The sequence below is a fragment of the Rhamphochromis longiceps genome, linkage group LG9 (assembly GCF_057381845.1).
Source record: "Rhamphochromis longiceps isolate RC_006_pf linkage group LG9, R_longiceps_female_GT1.1, whole genome shotgun sequence".
NCBI lineage: Eukaryota > Metazoa > Chordata > Actinopteri > Cichliformes > Cichlidae > Rhamphochromis > Rhamphochromis longiceps.
This window is the reverse complement of record NC_140565.1, coordinates 19,709,838-19,728,813: the sequence shown is the minus strand read 5'-3', so window position 1 is coordinate 19,728,813 and position 18,976 is coordinate 19,709,838. Positions and strand designations below refer to the sequence as shown.

At 41.7% G+C, this 18,976-nt stretch overlaps 1 protein-coding gene across 2 annotated transcripts in view; it reads right to left on the bottom strand.

Annotated features, from left to right (window-relative positions):
* Positions 1–18,408, bottom strand: part of arfgef1 (ADP-ribosylation factor guanine nucleotide-exchange factor 1 (brefeldin A-inhibited)) — a 53,965-nt gene extending 35,557 nt beyond the window's left edge. For both annotated transcript variants that reach the window (XM_085418657.1, XM_085418658.1), the window contains exons 1-2: positions 18,082–18,408; positions 2,330–2,360 (exon numbers count right to left, since the gene is read on the bottom strand). In XM_085418657.1, coding sequence (XP_085274783.1) covers positions 2,330–2,360; positions 18,082–18,205 — 155 coding nt within the window. In that variant the 5' untranslated portion in view covers positions 18,206–18,408. The remainder of the gene's footprint in view (positions 1–2,329; positions 2,361–18,081) is intronic.
* Positions 18,409–18,976: the final 568 nt, after the last annotated feature.

The window sequence follows — 18,976 nt, the reverse complement described above, 5'->3', positions numbered from 1 at the left end:
AGCCCAGCTCAGTTTACAACGATGGCGGCAGCTAGTTAGTTTTAATATTACTCTTATTATTCTTTCTGGGTCACAAATTAAACGTTTAACATATTTTCAGGCGAGAATGTAGCTGTGTAAACCTCAAATAACTGCTCAGTTATTCAAGACACCACATATTTTCAAAAGCGCTCCGACGTTTTCGGAGACGTCTGTTACCCACTAGCTCGATAGCGAGCCGGGGGCAAGGCTCACTGGAGCCCGTGAGAACACCGGACTCCCGGCAAATCGTTTTCAAACCCACTGCTGTCTTTCGCTACTCAGGTTAAACATGATATATAAGTCACTTAGATAACTTCAAAATGTTATTGTTTGGCTTTTTTTAGTATTTTATTTGTTCCTGAGTAAATCGGTTTGGCTGAGATTAAAGTTCTAGTTTTTACACAGCTGAATAAACGTCAAGCAGACAGCTGATTATCAGAAGTGTGAGATGCTGGGGAAAATACTCCGGTGTCCCGTTATATTTTAGATAGCAAGGAGTTTATTAACTTTCACCGAAACAATCTGCAAATTTCATTAAAATTTAATAAACTATCATCTTGTCTTTATTTTTAGTTAGCACATACCTTAAACACTTAAAGCTGTAAGCTAATGATAGTTATATAAGAGCAGATGCTGCTGGTGCAATAAGCTGTATGTTTTACGTCCAATGGATGCATGCTCTGATTAGTCGACTAATCGCAAAAATAATCGGTGACTAGTCGACTATCAAAATAATCCTTTGTGGCAGCCCTATTACAAACTGAAAGGCATTAGGAACACAGCAGCTCAAAGTTACAAAGCTGGGTCGCTGCGTGCTGAGACACATAAAAGTTGCCAACCCTTGCTGACTCTATACCGACAGAGCTCCAGTCCTCCTCTGACATTAACATCAGCACAAAAGCTGTGTACTGGGAGCTTCATAGCATGGGTTACCATGGCTGAGCAGCTGTAATTACAGTGTATGTTATCAAAGTATGGCAGATGGGTTTATTGGAAGACCAAAAGCTGGATCTAGTCTTGCAGATTAGTGCGTTATCGACGCTGTAATTTTTGGCAAGAATGCAATTTTAAAGACACTTACTTGAAACCAAGATACAGAACAAGTCCTGAGAATATTGGAAAGTTTCAATGTTTAGTGGTCCCAGAAAACTGAGAAAACCTAATTCATGTAAACTCATGTAAACTGTACCGAGTGCAGGTCACTTTGTAGAGCTTAAATGTTTGATCTTTCAGGCCTTTACGTGGTGTGGTAGTTAACTGATACGAGCATTTTTTTAAGATTATGAAATGATTCTGGAATAATTTCCTAAAACACCATTAATGGTTTTCATACAACATGAGCTTTATGTGGCTGCTTTGTTTAAATATCACAGTGATTAGATTAGCCAGTAATGCTTAGTACCCGTTTCCTTAGCATATATTTAGCTATCGTAACAAGATTTGATTTTAAACAGTGATTTGAAATGTACTTAGTTAGACACTGCCCATGCCTACTATTGCAATTACATTACAGAATGAATGCACAGAGAAAACCTATTTAAACTGGGCTGCAGGCTCAACCAGGGTGTTTGTATTCATAAGTAGCAAAGCTAGAGTATTGCATCTATCCGAAAAGAGTTGTAAAGCACCTGAGGTGAAAACACAAGCAGCAATACTTCTGTGAGCCTGGTGCTGGCTGCACAGAATCCCTAACCTTAAAATTCAGATGAATTTTGAGTCACTGGTAAATCTAATTTGGAGAGAAGTGAGTGAAATAATAGGGAAGGATTGTGTGCGAAGGGGAAAATGATGAGGGACAGAAATGTAAGTGGGAAATAAAAATGAGCTGGCGTGAGGAAGAAAGGATGGGGAAGAGGCGAGGTGGCATTCATGCTACATTTCATTCCAAAGCCCATGATACTTCGAAGCCCATTCATGAGCACCCCACACATTCACACACACACACACACACACACACACACACACACACACACACACACACACACACACACACACACACACACACACACACACACACTAGGCAGAGCTTCATGAAGAAATCCATTAATGAGAAGGCAAGACACTGTTGGGAACAAGCCAGGCAGAGAGCCACAAACAAAAACACCAGAGACATGCACATGAACACCCACACAAGCACACACACATACACAGTTTTAATCCCCTTTACGCGTCTGAACACAGGCAAAAGCAGCAGAAAGACTTGCAAGTGAGTCATGAATTTTACAGTGCCTGAACACGCAGGGAGTGACAAAACCCGTGAAATGACCTTTGCTGCCTTATTGTGTGACTCCATTCATCAACTGCTTACCTTAATTTTTCCGATTCTTCTTTGATTTCCTCTGAAAGACAGAAAAAAAAGTAACATGTTAAATAAGTCAAATATAGGAATCTGTGGACAGTATTTTACATATTTTTTAATATCTGAAAGCTCATATTATGCATGGCCAAAAGTTTCAAATGATCAGGTCAATTTATGCAGAAATAATCCCTCCAAACTGACATCTATGTGCAGCCACCAATTTCCTTCCCAGAGGAACTGTTGGCACCCTTCAATAAGGTTTTAGCTGGAGCCAAAGGAAAATTAATTAATTCTGGACAATAGATGTTTATGGTTTAGCAAATATTCATAAATGACAACAAAGTGTTTCAGTTTCACACCTCCCAAAGGCTGATTCAGAGTGAGGACCCCCCCTGCCTCCAAGCTACAATGCAGCTGCACACATCCAACATATCTGCAATCTTAGTGCATCAACATAGTAAATTTTCAAACACATCTGCATTCAAAAGATCTAAGTTGATGCTTTAAGTTGATGCGGTCACTGAACAGCTTGTTGGGTTGGGGTTCCGCCTGAATGCGCTTGTTTCGTCATGGTGATGGTCTTGTTTGCGTCCCTAACGGCAACTAGAGAGGAGACTGGTTTGTGTATTGCCTCAGCTGCAGCACTCAGTCCCCAAAATGTAATCATTATTCAGTGTGCGCCGTGTCCGTGAGCCAGGCCAACATTTGTGTTTATTTCACAGATCTCCAGGCTTGAAAGCAGTTGTATGAACTTGCTGAGCACTGACACAGAAGAGCAGGAAAATAAGAGAGGCAGACACACAGAGGGAGGGATGAGAGAGAGAGATGGAGAAGCTGAGACAGAAATAGAGCTAGAGAGAGCGGAAGAGAGGCCAATTGGTACTAGACATTAAAGGGAGCCTTCAATGAGGAAGCTTTTAAAAAACACAGTGTCAATCGTCCTCACAGAATTGCACGAGCCTAGCGATGATTGGGAAAAACCCCAGTAATGAAATGACAGCTCAATTATTTCACTGCTGGAAGGCTAACGGGTCCTTTCAAAGAAATCCACTTGGTGAGAATATTTAGCTCTTAACACTGTGGAAGTAAATTAAAGCTGGTTTCAACCATGTTTGACTGCGCAACTCAGGAGAGGACGATTTTCCGAACTGTCTGATGCTAATTTATACATCCGTTTACATGCAGTCACAACCGGCCCACAGGACTTTTGTTCACATGGATTCAAATCTGACATAAGATCAAAGCAATGATCATCTTTTAACGTCTTTATTCTACAGCAGACAGAACAGGATCGTGACTGCTATGTCTAAATCATCTATTTAATAATTAATGAATAACAAGGCTGTGACAGTTTCCCCCATTCTCTTGATTCAGTTAAAAAGCATGATTGTAGAAGCTGAGCTGATACTAAGGCAGATATTTTCACTTATTAGCAACAGGACATCAGAGGATCTATCTCACCTTATGCCTAGCATCCATTTTTCAACATATATTTCTAGTATATGCTCTGAATATGAAACGTAATCGGTAAACAAATGATATTTGACCTGAAATTGCGAGACAGAGATTAAGTATTAGTGTATGTTATCTGAATTGGTTACATAATTTCGAGGTTACATAGGAGTGGGAAATCATGTGTGCCTTCAGAGATAACGAATCATATTACAGTGATTATCATGATGTTGCTTAACAACAGACAGAAGACTGTAGATCAGCACATCTCTGAACAACATTTCTCTGCCACATATAAAACTGCATAGGAACGAGTCAAGAGACACAACAAAGAAACCCAAGAGTTCAAATCCATGGCCTCCATGCAGTCCCAAAGGATCCACTCCAGTATACCCAAGGAGGACCCGCACTATAGTGAGAAGGGGGTTTTAACATTGTGGCTGATTGAGCTATTCTTCCATACTTAGCCATCTTCACCTGGTTTGTTGTCACCCTGTGTGTGTTTGTGCAGGAGCTGTATGTAGCCCAACGCACAGTGTCAAAAAACAGGGTTCCTGCTGCTTTGTTTTAGATGCAAAAGTCTCAGATATTCTCAAACTGGTTTCTTGAGCATGAGCAATGAGTTCATTGTACTCCAATGCACTCCATAGCCACCAAATCTCAATCCAATAGAGGACCTCTGGGATGGGCTGGAACAGCAGATTCACATCATAGATGTGCAGCTGATAAATTTGCAACAACTGTGTGATGCTGTCATGTCGATATGGACCAAAATCTCTGAGGAATTCTTCCAGCACCCATGTTGAATCTGTGCCACAAAAGGATCAAGGCAGTTCTCAAGGCCAACATGGTACTAGCAAGGTGTGCCGAATTAGGTGTCGATTGCCGACCAATTGTTTAGGGCTGAAACAATTAGTCGGCATAATCGATGACGCCCATAAATAAAATTCTCAACGCGTCATATGTGCTTTTGTAACTGCATTACACTACAGGAAGCTATGGTGGCAGTATCGCCTATATCGCCTGCCAAGACTTTACAAGAACGAAGAAGAACTTAGTTCGCAAATGGCAAAACAGGAGGAGGGAAGAAAATGGAAAGCATTTCACAGAAAACAAAAAAGTTTGTGCAACGCAGAGCTTTCCTTCCACGACAGCACTACTGCAGTGCACGAGCATTTGAGACGCTGGCACCCTGAAGCTGTAATATCAACTCTGAATGGGTCAGTTTTAGAGTTAGAGTTAAGTTAGTGTGTCGCATTGATACCTCGTTTAGTGAACACCATTTCAATTTTGACCAAACCTTGACCAATTAGCTCTTAAGAAATAGTCTCCAAAGTGAATAATCATTAACGTCCGATCTTTCAGATTTCTATCCCTTCAGTTTAACAGGAAAAAAGCAAACGTGATAGAAAAAGACCCAGTCAAACATCAGTGCTACATCACTGCAGGCACTGCATGTTACCATGAAAGAAAACGTGGTGTAAAATTGCATCTCTCCTGCTCTGCTTACTGTCGGTATTGCATGACACTAAAATTCCAATAAGTCTCTAGAGGCCTCTATTATGGGATGTGTGAAACTATAATCGTGCTGACCCCTGGCTATTCCACTATCAACATTAGCTTCACGTCAAGCAATTACTTGGATTGCTATCAGATTTATGCAAATGCACAGAGAAGTCAAACAAGCAGCCAGTACAAAACCAGTCATTTTGACAGGAGGGGTGGGGACTGTCACGTTGACTGTGTAAGTAAGCATCAAGTAATTAGCTCCGTGCATCGATGAGAAACTGTCACCTCGGGATTTGAACACTGAAACCATAGCAACAGTGGCTGGTGGTAATAATGATAAGGAGGAACAGTGCTGGACACTCCTAGGATTGGACAGACATGAGATGGATGTTAAAGTTATGGAAAATTATGGCCGCTTTGCCAGTCGTGGGTTTCAAAGCAAAACATATGCAGAGTTGTGAGGCAAAGCAGGAAGTGGGCAAAGATGAGAGAGTAGCATTAACACACACAGAACCCTAGACACTTATTAATTTGTCTCCACTTTTACTAACTGAGTCATGATGTAATGGTTTCCTTCCTTGGATACTGAGCTGAATTACGTTGCTATATAAAAGCCAAAACACTGCACTTGTCACAAACAAGACAAGGAAGCACAAATGAGCTATCAAAGTGTGATCTGTGGTCTCAATCAGAAAACTCACAGGCACACTTTTGGCCAGAAGACACAAGTAAAAAGTTCAATGTAGTGGAAGAAATGAAGAAAAGCACAGGCCAGAAAACAGCCAAAGGGTCCAATCTAGACCCAATGGATGGCTTCGCAAAGTGTGAAAACTGCAGGGTAGGAGGGCATCATTTTAAACTTTCCACTTCATTTAAAATTAAAGTTATTATGAGAGTGCTTATCTGATCTTTCGGTTTCCCTGCCAGTTTTACAGCCTTCTTACCGACAAGGAAACCAGCCCCACCCCGCAGAAGAACACTAGTGTTTCTATGATGACAGAAGATAAAGAGCTGTTTGAACAGTATGCCTTAACAGCTTTATATTCTTACTTAGCAGAGGAAATTTTTTAATCAGTGTAAACATATTTAGGATGTTTTGGGTTTTGTTTTTGTAGCAAAATAAAGAAAAAAGAAAAGAAAAAGATTACTGGTTATTTAATGGTTTGAATGGTCTATCCCACTAGAGATCAAACTGGGCTGTAATTGTCCAATAAACCAAACTATCTAAAGGAGCCTTCCCACATAGGATATCTCCAAACTTTAGTTTGCTATCACAAGCTGATAGAAGTCAACCCTTTGTGATTTATTTACCAAGCCTCATTCTTGATTTACGATATCTTCAAGGTCAGCAACAAAGAAACCAAGGTGTACCAAGGTATTTAGTGTTAGTGCTGCATAACTAAAGCTTTCTGCACACTTGTTTGTGGTATAAAAGAGGAAATAACAGGAGAAGAGAGTAAGACCTCCTCCACACAGCTGTCACATGGGGTGACAGTGATGCAGATGAAGCCAATTGGCTCACTGCTTTTCAGTCCGATGAGCACACTTGGAAAAGAGCAGGGGTCCACTGAAGGGGCTTTTGTGGGCCAGCTGATAAAACTTGGAAACTTTGTAACTAAAACTTCAAAAATCAGACTGCCCCATAGGCAGAGATTTCTCAAAATGAACAAAAATCCCAATAAAGTTGGCTCATTTGTCTAAAGTCACAAAATAGAACTAGTAGAAACATTATCAATGAAAATCAATTGTTTCAACTTCTTTCTTACTTACAGGGTTGATTTTGCTGTGCCAGGATTACAGCTAAATGACTGGCGGACAGGAAACTGCTCCGATTAATCCATAACAGGTGTCTTAATGCATCTGTTATAGGTCTCTTATAGCTTACATACACTCACAAGATACATTACAGGGAGCCATCCTGCTCATCAGCCATCGCCCACATCACAAAGCAACAAAAAGTCTTTGAAAGCTCCCCCAACTTTCTGTCTCTTCACTCCTACCCTGACTTTGACCCAGATCCTAACACTACGACTTAAATGAGCAATAATGTCTGCACATCCAATCTGACCCCCTTGGAGAGAGTCTTTTTAGGCCTGCAGTACACGTTTCTTTCATCATCCAAGGACAAGTGGGTCAACTACGTATAGAACTATGTCTTTCTCTGGTGTATAATCACACAGGACTACTTCTTAAAATGAGACGCTAGTTGTTAGATTGAGCACCTGTGTTCACACACTCCAGCTAACCCTGCCAGTCCTATAAAAAGTTTAGCCTAGATACTTTAGGGCGAGCCCACATACCCTGAGGCTGTCATTTACTGAAGTGCCCCCTTCCCAATAAAACCGTCTCTAAGCTGCAGAGAGGGTCAGTAAAAAGCTGGCTAATCATTGCTCCACTCTGCTCTGGAGTGAATGCAGTCTCCACACCTGTATAAAGGCAAGAGTGGGTAGAGTGCAGCCTCTGAGTGCTGGCAAGACTACAAAATGGGCATTTATTAATACTTTCAAGCACATAGACACAGACACACACATTCTAGTCAAGTACCTCCCCACAATAAAATCATACTGTAGGCACCTGCTATATTAACAGCCTCCTGATGGGTAAGTAAAAAACCTAAACAAAAACTTCCTCATATTTAGAAAACATTCACTTCTGCAACCCCAACTAGCTTATGTATCACAACACCTATGCAAGCTGCTGAGTCAGCGCCACCAAATATCACAATGTGACTTATATCTCACTCATAACTGCTTTAACCGTTTTTATTTACGTTTCGGAGCGGATCACGGCTTCTTTTTGCTCGCGTCCCTGCCTGTGAACTAAAGTCTGCTATGTGACACCTACACATGAAGGCCGCCTGTGAAAAATTCATGAGATGATGACATCGTGAAGAGACCCGAGCTTCAGTGCCTCAGCCTGAAGCCAGCTCACACAAAACAACCAAATCCCACCCCTGACAGCATGACAGCACTACTAAAACAATGCACTTATCTGAAAAGAGCACGTAAGGCACGGTGATTTGATATTAGGGTGTGAGCCATACACAACACAGATATAACAGTATGAGCAACTAACAGCCAATAATCTGACAGATGAAAGCACAAAAACCTCATATGTGTAAGAGACAGTGCCTGACTGAGATGCTAGGATAAGCACAGCCTGATGTGAAGAGAGAGACACCAACATCACACTCAATCGCTGAACCTGACAGTGAACCGAGACAGGTTCCTGTAGTGCTTTATATAATATGTGTTTCACAGGGGCTTATCAGTGATCCCCTTCAATCACACTTACACTGAGCTACAGCAAAAGCTGATCATGGCTTAGATATGTACACAACAGTGTAGTTAGCCACTTAGCATTCCAATAGGCAGCCATAGTAGATAAGGCTGATGAATCAGCACGGGAAGTATTTGGAAGCCCTGAGCAAAAGGTTAGCAGTGGGATTGTGGGAGGGTTGCCAGTTTAAAACCAGGAGAGAAGAAAATGTAGCAATGACTGAATGAGAAATATGCTGTTGACCACTACAGTTCACAGCCCGTTCCTCAAAAAGGAGTGTTTGTGTTCTGAGATTGTAAACAGCGTTGATAAAAGATGTGCTTGAATATTCATGGAAGTCTGTACCGAGGCTAAGAGTGTACTACATTTACGAGACGCCCCGGCTACACGTGGTGATGAATTGTAGAAAACGCCAAGTCTGCTAGCACGAGCAGAACAACAGCCTGCTTTCATCATACGTACAACACATCAAACTCCTGCTTCAAAACAACCTGCTCCCTCTCGTCTCCCACTGCTGCCGGGAGCTACTTGCAGACTAAGTTGAGTCTCCCCCCTTCCCGTGCGCCACCCTGCCCGAGTGCCATGACGAAGCATTCCTCAGCCTCAGCAGCAATCTGCGAGTAGCCACAGGAATAAGTCGGCAGGACCGTAAACCCTGGAGTCACACATCCTAAGGCCTCCTCATGTGTGTTTATGCATGTCGTTGGTTACTTTTGCTGCAAGTAGACATGGTGACGAGAATCGGACAAGTTTTCACTTATTTCTCTACATTAAATCTAAACAGGGCTAAAAGGCTGCAAGGCAATGAAGCTGCCCATCTCGAGAAGGTCAAGTACCAACCTAGTGTCAGAAGGAAAAGGGGTGCAGCAGGTGGTGCAAACAAAGTGCACACAAAAACTTTTGGCGCCTCAGTAAACTCGCAAATGGTCGATTTCTGTTTGCCAGTTTAGCTTTACTGCTATGCAAATCGATAGGTGTTTCTCTATTTTTCTGTCTCAGTGAGACCAAATGAAAAATTTTGTTAGGATATGTTTGACATTTGCGTTTTGCTACTACCAGTAAACTCTACATGGACATCTGTGAGAGAAGGCTTGGAGCAAAAATAAACAGAAATAAAACTGTAACCCATCCAGGGTGCAATTCTTCTCCGAAATGTTGCAGTACGGTTGTCTTGTTGCAGGATTCGCTCATTATCACTGACGCCAACAACAGTGTGCACAGCAGGTAGATGCACTCAATGGCAGCCCTGAGAGGATGCGTTCACCTGGGCAAATATATCTCAGCTGACTAAAGCTGCTGGATCAACACTAATTCAATAAGTAGACATTTTTAGCCAGCGTAAAGTTCATGCGCGGAATAACAATCAAATGCAATCAAAAACGCGCATGCGCCCACACTAGAAGAAGAAAGAAAAAGAAAAAAAAATCTCACGAGACCTCTAACATTTCATCAATTAAGACACAGCAGCGCATGCACACGGCTGCTACACTGGTGGGAGGGAGAGAGATAAACAGGCAGCTCTCTGGAGATGCTCCGCAACACGTCACAAGACAAGCAGCTAGAAAACAGCTCGCTGGGAGGGGACACTGGGTTCAGACACAGAGGGAGGAGAGAAAAGGGAGAAAGCGAGAGGAAGCAGAGGCAAGGACGAGGCTATTTTCCAAAGAAAATAAGCTTAATAAACCTGCCTTTTTATTAGCTCTATGATTATGGGGTTGGGTTTTTGTATGTGCAATAGAAGCATTGTGTTGCTGTTTTTGTGAAGCTGCCACCACAGTGCAGGCGGACAGTAATCATTTCTAGACTGTAATCAGACATGTTTTTGATCATCTATAACACAGAAGAAATAAGACATAAGAAAGAGAGACAATGTGAAGGATTTCACTGCAGCCTGATCAATTCCTGGACCTTGGATGAGTAAAAAAAAAAAAAAAAAAAAAATCTCCACTATGATAACACAACACTTCTTCACAATGGGACCGCAGCAATCGCTACCAATGCACATGCATATACATATGCAAGAGGTTAGAGGTTAATTTCTGACTCAGTTTCCATCACCTGAGAAAGGAGCTGGAGAGCGACAAAGGGCATCCGCCTTCTGCAGCACTATTTCCATTTCAAAGACTTTAGAGCCCATCTGCATTTGGCATGGATCCTGCGGTTGGCACTAACCGCACCATACGCAATGATCAGCGAACATTCATTTTAGTCAGACTGCTTTTACCCCAAAAACAATCATGATCACAGTGAAACACTACAACCCGGTATCCAGACTGTCATGATTGGATCTCAGGTACACTCAATAATCAACAAAAGGCATTTAAGCCTAATTTTTAAGCCAATATCCACACACAAGACAGAGGCTCACACTAATGCACTACATTTGACCAATCTGAGAATAAACTGTTGTTGTAGGCAAACATGGCGTAGCTGCGATCACCGAAGAAAGCCTGAGAAAAATCAGACCTCTGACATTTCTGCTTTTCACGATGAAAGAAAAGGTTGCACAGCGGTAATTACATTCGGTGTGGAAGAAGGAACGACTGTCAGAGGTTGTCTGGGCTACCTAATCACATGTGCACTCATGCGTTTGGGCATGCGTGCTTTACATTTCCGTGTGCATGTGTGTGTCCCACCAGCCCACTCACTCGCACTTGCATAAGCCCTTCTAATCACCAGTCTCACTCCCATGGCTGAATCAAGGCTCTAATTTTGTAGCCAAAAAGTCCCAAAGCGCTCTGCCTCCACAAGGTCTCGATTACTCAGCTGTTGGCTTTGTTATTAAAATTAATGCATCTTTAATAATTCCACTGTGGTTGGACACATTATGTAGCATTCTTCTATCTATTGGTATGAAATACAACCGCTTTTCTTTTAAAACCGGGTTATTATCAGCGTGCAGGCTACAGAATCTGGAGACAAACACTAAGCCTAGGGAAGGTAAATACAAGTCATTTTTGTAAGTGCACCTGTCGTCTTCTACCTGCCCTGCCATGTTTAGGGGAACTTTACACTCACAAGCACTGTGTGATACTTCATTATTACAGTGATACTGTTAGTATTATGGCAGAAGTTGGACATTTGTTAAAAAGAGAAGTTTAAAATTCCCCTCTGACATCACCTGACATTTGAGAGCTGGCACAAGGACACAAGTTGTTAACTTGTATTGTGCACTACTACTGTATCTGCACCATTTTGTACCATTTGTAGTGCAGTTTAATACAACTGTCCCTTTACATCACTCAGAAAGTGCTAGCTTGTGAGCTAGACTAACCATCAACAATGACTATGTTTCATTCCTGTCACTTCAAGACGAGCTCCATCTGCACCACACACCTGCCCTGAGCTTTACTGTTTGCTAGCAACAGCAAGCTCAGCTAGCAAAATTTATCCACAGACAGTCCATTATTAGAAATACTGGAGTTCTACTGATTTTACTCTATTAGTTATCCACACAAAGGCAATTTTATTTGCCAAGCAATTAAATGATAAATTCTCCAAAATACACCGCCACCACAGAGGCCCTTTTGCAGGGTCTCGAATCAGCAGCGGTGAAGCACAAACCTGCTAGCAGCAGCAGTTGCTGTGTCTGCCTCTACCTTTTGCCGTGCCCAAACTTTTAGCCTCAGTAAAAATTTGATGGTTGAATTGTTTTAAAAACTAAATAAATAAACTCCCTATATACACACAACTGTCATGAAAGCATGAGTTAGATACAGAAAGCAAAGGTGTTTTTTGTACCAGGCCGCACATATTTCTATTTCTGCTTATGGAGTCGGTTTCAAGTAGCCATGAGAGTATGAGTTGAATTCACTTTGTTACCACTTTGTTAAAGCTCATCCAGTTCATCCAGTTCAGGGACCTTTGTTCCACAGCATGTTCCCAATCAATCTCTACAGTCTCTACTATGTGACTACTGAAGTATTGACAGCTCTACAAGCTCAGAATACCATAATATTCATTACATTCTGATCTAAATTAAGACTCAGATTAATACACGGCTCAAATTGCAGACTTTCACAATGATAAACAATGGCACCCAGCTGGTTAACAGCCAGCATGTCTGCAGACATTGGACTTATTTATAAGTTGAACCATATTAAAGTACCTATAAACACTTATATTCCTCCAAGGTGCAAAAAAGAAAAAAAAAAAAACCCTCCCCACCCAAAAAATCCAGAAACTCAATAAAAAACTATCACTGCGACACATAATTTGCTCAGTAGCAAATTTACACAAATTAATACAGCTAATAGATGAATACAAGATAGATGACCCCGATAAAAAAAAGTCCTGCAAGATGAAACTGAAAGCAACACAAAGGGAGGAGGGTTTCTCATCATGTGCCTCATCTGTTTGCAGTAGACTATAATTAATTTATCACCTGTCCCAGGACTGAAGAAGGCATCAGTGGAAAGAAATGATGTATTATGTATTGACATATCAGTGTAAGCATAACAAAGTGTGAGGAGGACAAAAACAGTCTCCTTTCTACATTCTAAACAGTCTCCACTGCACAGATAAAAGGATTATTTGTGCTTTCAGAGCTAGAATAGGCTCCGCCATGTTAACTACTCCACTGCTCGCTATCTGAACACCAGTCAACCTTTGGGGTTACAAGCAGCTTTTGTGTCTGCACTTGGTCTGGAGGGGTGGAAATGAGACAGAAATCAGGCGTGGGGCCTTTTCTTTAGGGAAACAGAAGAGAAAACATGATTGGAGAACAATTTATCCCAATAAATCTACTGTACTTCTCTTCTTACACATACATTACAATCTAAAATTAAGTAGTATAGAAATATATAGTATATAACTCTGAATTGAAGATGCTTGGAGTTTAAAGTGTTGCTTGGACAAAACAAGCAATCTGAAGGTGTCGCTATGACTCTAATAAGAAAAAAGATAATATATGCAAGTCTCGAGGTCATATCAAACCTTTCAGAGCTCCAAGATGAATTCTTTTTTCGACTGATGCCTTTCTTACTTATAAGAATTTGACCTGAACTGTGCCTGTATAATCAGATTCTAGTTAGGATCAAACAGCCCCGAACATTTACAGTACCTTGGCAAATAAAAGTGACATAAAAAAGGAGGCTGACAGCTGCTGTTGCTTCCCTCATTTACACTTTCTCAACGCCTCAATGCCCCAAATGTCTGGTGGTGTCATCAGCAGGTTACTTGGTGTGCCTCAGCTGCATAGAAATCAAAAGGAAACTGGCTGCCTTCTGCTAAATTTTCACGAGGAGAATGAAAGATGGCAGTAAAAGGTTGTCAAGCATGCAAGTTAGTGTTGGTTATTTTGCAGGAGTACAGACGTTCAAGGCTTGCCCCCCGACGGCAGCCTTGAGCTCCTGCGCTTCACATCCAGGGAAGGCTGTGTGGCATCTTTGCGCATCGTGGTCAAAAACCCCAATTAACAGACGGCACCATTCGTAACCTTGTGCTTATTGCGGTTGAGCATGTGGCGACTATGGTGCAGCTTATCACGGAGGAGCACGTGCCCACCAATCTTAATGATCAGAGGTACATTTGTCCTGTTGGCTTCCCGGTCAGCTCTAAAGAGAAGGTAGTCCATGCAAGCAGCGGCCTTGAGCTCTGTGCAAAAGTACACCCTGCAAACTCTTGCTGATTTTGTCTCTGTTTACAGCTTCATTCAAGGTTCTTTTGACCTTGGACAGGGAAAATATTTGCCACAGCAAAGCTCAAAGTGAAGTGGCATTGGCTGGAAATGTGTTTTTTGTTTGGTCCAAATTAAACCTTGTAGTGGAGCACAAATTCAGTCAATAAGCAGGAAACATTTCCTAATCATGTTGACTTCATGAGTGTTGGAGTAATAAAAATATTGATAAATGTTAGATGTATTTAAGTAGCACGGGACTTTGGCTAAATATTAAACAAGCTTCTCTTGGAAGATTTTTGACTATTAAATGTTTATTAACCTCTATGTGCCAGAGTAGCAGTTAAGGAAAGTGCAGGTACCTTTGAGAAGTCTAAGTGATAGTACACATTAACAGAGAAACCATCATTTTTAACATGACCGAACCAGTTGGCCAGATGTCTTTAATTTTCTTTTAAATGGACTCAGCCAAAGGTTGGCAGTCACAGCATCAGTGCCCTACTAGAAAAGCTAGAGTGACAAAACGCAGAACAAAGACCACCAACATCTATTCCACTTTATTTAAGAATTAATGAAATCCAGGGAGGAGATGGGCTCTACTGAACCAACCAATGAAACCAGAACTTACCATTAGCACTCCATAAGTCTGCAGGCTGAGTAAATATAGCACCTAGATGATGGTTTATTGATTATTTGTTTAGTATTCATCCTATAATGCATTCATATTTAATGAATATCACCCAAACAATCAGTACTTTACAGAAACCAAGCTGACAATAGTTATTTATATATAAAACATGTTAGATATATCTCAACTGTATCCATATTATAACATGGATTGCCCTCAGGACTGTGCAGCACATGTAGCAGGATAGCATCACCATGAAAAAGGCTAAGTAAGTAGCAGGGTGTCCACCATAGGTCGCTTTAACTTTGCCCCAGTGTAAAGCATATGGGTCAATATATAAAAATCAGTTTCCCCCCAAACGTCCAGTACTGATCGAGCTCTACTCAAACACAGTTCACTATTCTCATCTATTACCACTGTTGGTATAACAATGTATTAAGATTTTGTGGTAATGAGTGACTGTGTATTACATTACAATCAAATTTGACAACAACACCGAAAAAAATTACATCCCTGACTTAGTCACAGTGTTTCTGTCTCACTCATCCTTGGCTGGCAGGTAACTCTGCAGGACTTCATCGGCAACAGGTTTCTTGTGACCTCTGCAGCTGACCCTCAGATCATACACCCCTAAGGGGAGAGATAATGAGCATTGTGCTCAGCGGGACTGAACTGCTCAGGTGGAAACAAGTGCTCCTTCTTCTTAGCAGTGAGGCGTGAAGAGAGCCCCCCTGGTTTAGACATTACCAATCTTTCACCAGCCGAAAGGCCACAAGAGCTACTCGAGGAAAAGAGGAGGCTGGCTTTACAAAACAATGAGACCAACCAGATCCAATCACATGAAAATAGAAACTTGTGACAACAATGAACCAAAGCCTGAGCCGAATTCAAGGAGGTAGTGTGCATATACGGTCTAAGGGCCTTTGATATTTTGAGTTAACTGTTCTTTGCCACCAGACAGCTCCTCTCAAAGAAGCCGACAGTGAGATCCACAGATAATAGGGCCCTGCTAAAGCGGCACTTTAGGGAGTGTGAGAAACTGAGATGATGTAGTTTTTGTGAACTGCCGAGTGAAACTGATAACGCAGGAGGAACTTCACTTTGGGAGTTATGAGGGTGAACTGTTTGCGAAGGTAGCTTCTTTTTAGCTTGTTCCTGATACCTTGTTTTGCAGACGGGAAAACGCTGAAAATAACGGGTATTTAACAGACACCATGTGAAACAGGAAGACTTTCAGTGACAGCAGAGAGGAGAGTGTGGCACAGGCACTTTCTCAGAGATGTCTCAGAGCTCCAAGAGCTAAAGGGGATTATGTAAGTCAAGCAGTATACTGGGTCACCCAGTTGTTTTTGATACACTACTGCATCGCCGCTACAACTGCGCTTATTGCAGAGATTCGTATTTCATAGCGCCCACGTACGGCTTCACTGGGAAGTTAAAAGGTTTTATTTTTTGTTTTGTTTTTTCTTTTTAAAGAAGATTCACCGCCACTGACTGCTAAGTAGGATTCAGTGTTAACCAGCGATTTTTAAATCAGAATGACAACATATTGTAGTGAACAAACTAGCTGCTAAAATGCTATATGCCAGCCAGTAACCATGGTGACTTTAATGGTTTATGAATAAGCATAGCCCGTGTAAACTACACGTGGTTTATGCTTGGTTTCTGTCTCACAGCTGTAATGTCTACATTTTAATCAAACCCTCGAGGTAAGCAGGAAAATCAGAAGCAAAGGACAATCAGTACCAACTGATGACATCATCAGATCAAGTCCCTAAGCCCCCCAGATAAAGAAACACCACCGACTGTCTACTAATAACAGGAACAGAACCATGCAAATTGTGTACGTCTGCTTTAAGGCCATGCTACATAGAGCTTCCTATTCTGAATTAACACCATGTTACTGCTCTGTGCACAAAAAGCTATATAATTCATGTGGGTGGTTTAGCTTCACAAAACAACACAGCAGAGTCTAAACAAATATGCTGCATGTATTTTGCCTATAGGCCACTACAAAAGCCTTCAGCAGCTGCACGTGTTGATAAAGGCAGCACTGTTGGGACAGGTAGGATTTTTGGCTGCTTCACAACAGGACTCTTTGTTTCTCTAGCTGTGTCATATTACTAACCAGGAAAAAACTAAACAAAAAAAAAAAAAATCCTAGCCTGCATGGAGCTAATTTTAACTCCAACATGAGAAAAAATATATGTTTTACGGGGTGAATTTCCTTGTTGTTAATAATGTTTTACAAAATTTACATTTACCACTAATTATCACCCCTAAGGTTATGTTTCCCAAGACACACTTGCTAGCAAACGTTAGTGAAGCTCACGCCTGTAGTAAAAGGTCAAACAGACGTGCAATGACGTTCATTTCAAAATAAAAGCGCAGTTAATTAGATAGCACGCCGATCAATCTTGGGTTTATTGCGAAGAAACACGTTTATAAGAACAGAAAGTACAATTTATAACGTGTATTAATCATTAATAGGCTGTATTAAACGATGTTCCCTTTTGATTGGTATAAATCCTTCTAACTGTAATTTTATTTTTGTACTAACCGGAAATTATCTTCTCTCCACCCCTAGAAATGACACCATTCCTAGCATAAAGGTGCTACTGACAACTGTCAACCTCAAGCTTCTCGCCAAGTCGACTTCATTGTCTAGTTTTACAGAGAAGACGAGGCCACCCGAGTAAAAAGGTTAATAAATAACAGATGTAATAAAATAAAATTTAAAAAAAGTCTTCAGCCCTTCCTGTACTGACCGGGGCACGGCCACTTTGTACCAGGAAGAGACGCAAACATCTCACCTTAATGGGGTGAAATCATGTAGTTTAGAGAAACACAGTTTACGCTCGACGAATATATGGAGTGTGCTTGTGTGTCAGGGTGATGACTAAAGAGAAACACAGCCTTAAACAACTTTGTTTCCCCTGTGATGTCCGGCCTGTGCACAGATCGCTACTAGTTTCGCAGCATCGCTTCGGCGTTGCAAACACCCACCCCTCCTGCACCATTTCCGTGTTTTATACGGAATCATTTCCACGGAGCCTGTGCCACGTCAATTAAATGCATAGGTTTTACTGAAATCTTACGCAGGGCAATAAGACCGGAGTAAGAGCCAGCTTGTAATAAACGAAAAGCACACGGTGCCTTGCCAAACACTGCGACATTGTTGCAGGATAACCGGTTAATAAGTGAAAGGGTGCATGACGTGTCTAAATCAATGAGTCCAAGACAGCAACAACGTGACGCTAAAACAACACAACTCACCTAGTGCCACCTCGCAGGCTTTGCGCAATTGGGAATGGTGAGCCTTTTTCACCTCCTTGTCGGCCAGGATCTTTTCCAAAGCTCGTGTAAGGAACATGTTTTTCGTCTTTTTGCCCTCAAACATGTCGCACCGGAATTTGGAGCGAGGTGTGCCTGGTCCCAAGGGGGGCTGCAGCCTCCTCGAACAGAGATGTAATTCCTTTAGTAATGTCAGCCGCAGAGCCCCTAACAGACAAACATAAATAAACACAGAAGGTGGGGTAAATCCCTCAGATTGCCATTAACGACCTGCCTCCTGCGCCATGTTTGAGAGAGGAAACGACGTCACGTACGTTTGAGAGCGGCCGCAGTGAGGCAGTAGGGAGTGAGGACGGAGATGAGAGTGTCCCTGCACCCGAGCTGTGTCTGCACATTCATGTACACCTGAGATCCACGATTTGTTTGACCAAGACACATTTTTTCTGTAGTTTTGGTTCTGTGCACCGCCGCTGAGGAGCAGACTTCATTTAAAGGGGTTTTACACAAAAATTGCATTAAATGTTTAGGATTTAAAGCCATTTTTAAAATAAATTGCCAAGTTTCAGAAGCTCAAAATTAATACATTTTCACTGGAATTTCACATTTGAGGCCCAAAGAGATTACAGCGCAGGTATTGTAGGTTATTATTGGACTGGGAACCTAAACAAACCCATAAGTGAGACAGGGAAAGCTTCAGTCAGCCAAATCAGTAGTCTGATGCACTGGGCACCTCATTTAATTGAAGTGTAAAAGGTTCTCTATCTCGCTCTCTGCTCTGCTTCAGCCAAATACTGCAAGACTGATCAGACACAACTTCACAGAGCAAGTGGATAATGACCCAAAGCATACTGCAAAAGCAACCCAGGAGTTTCTCAAA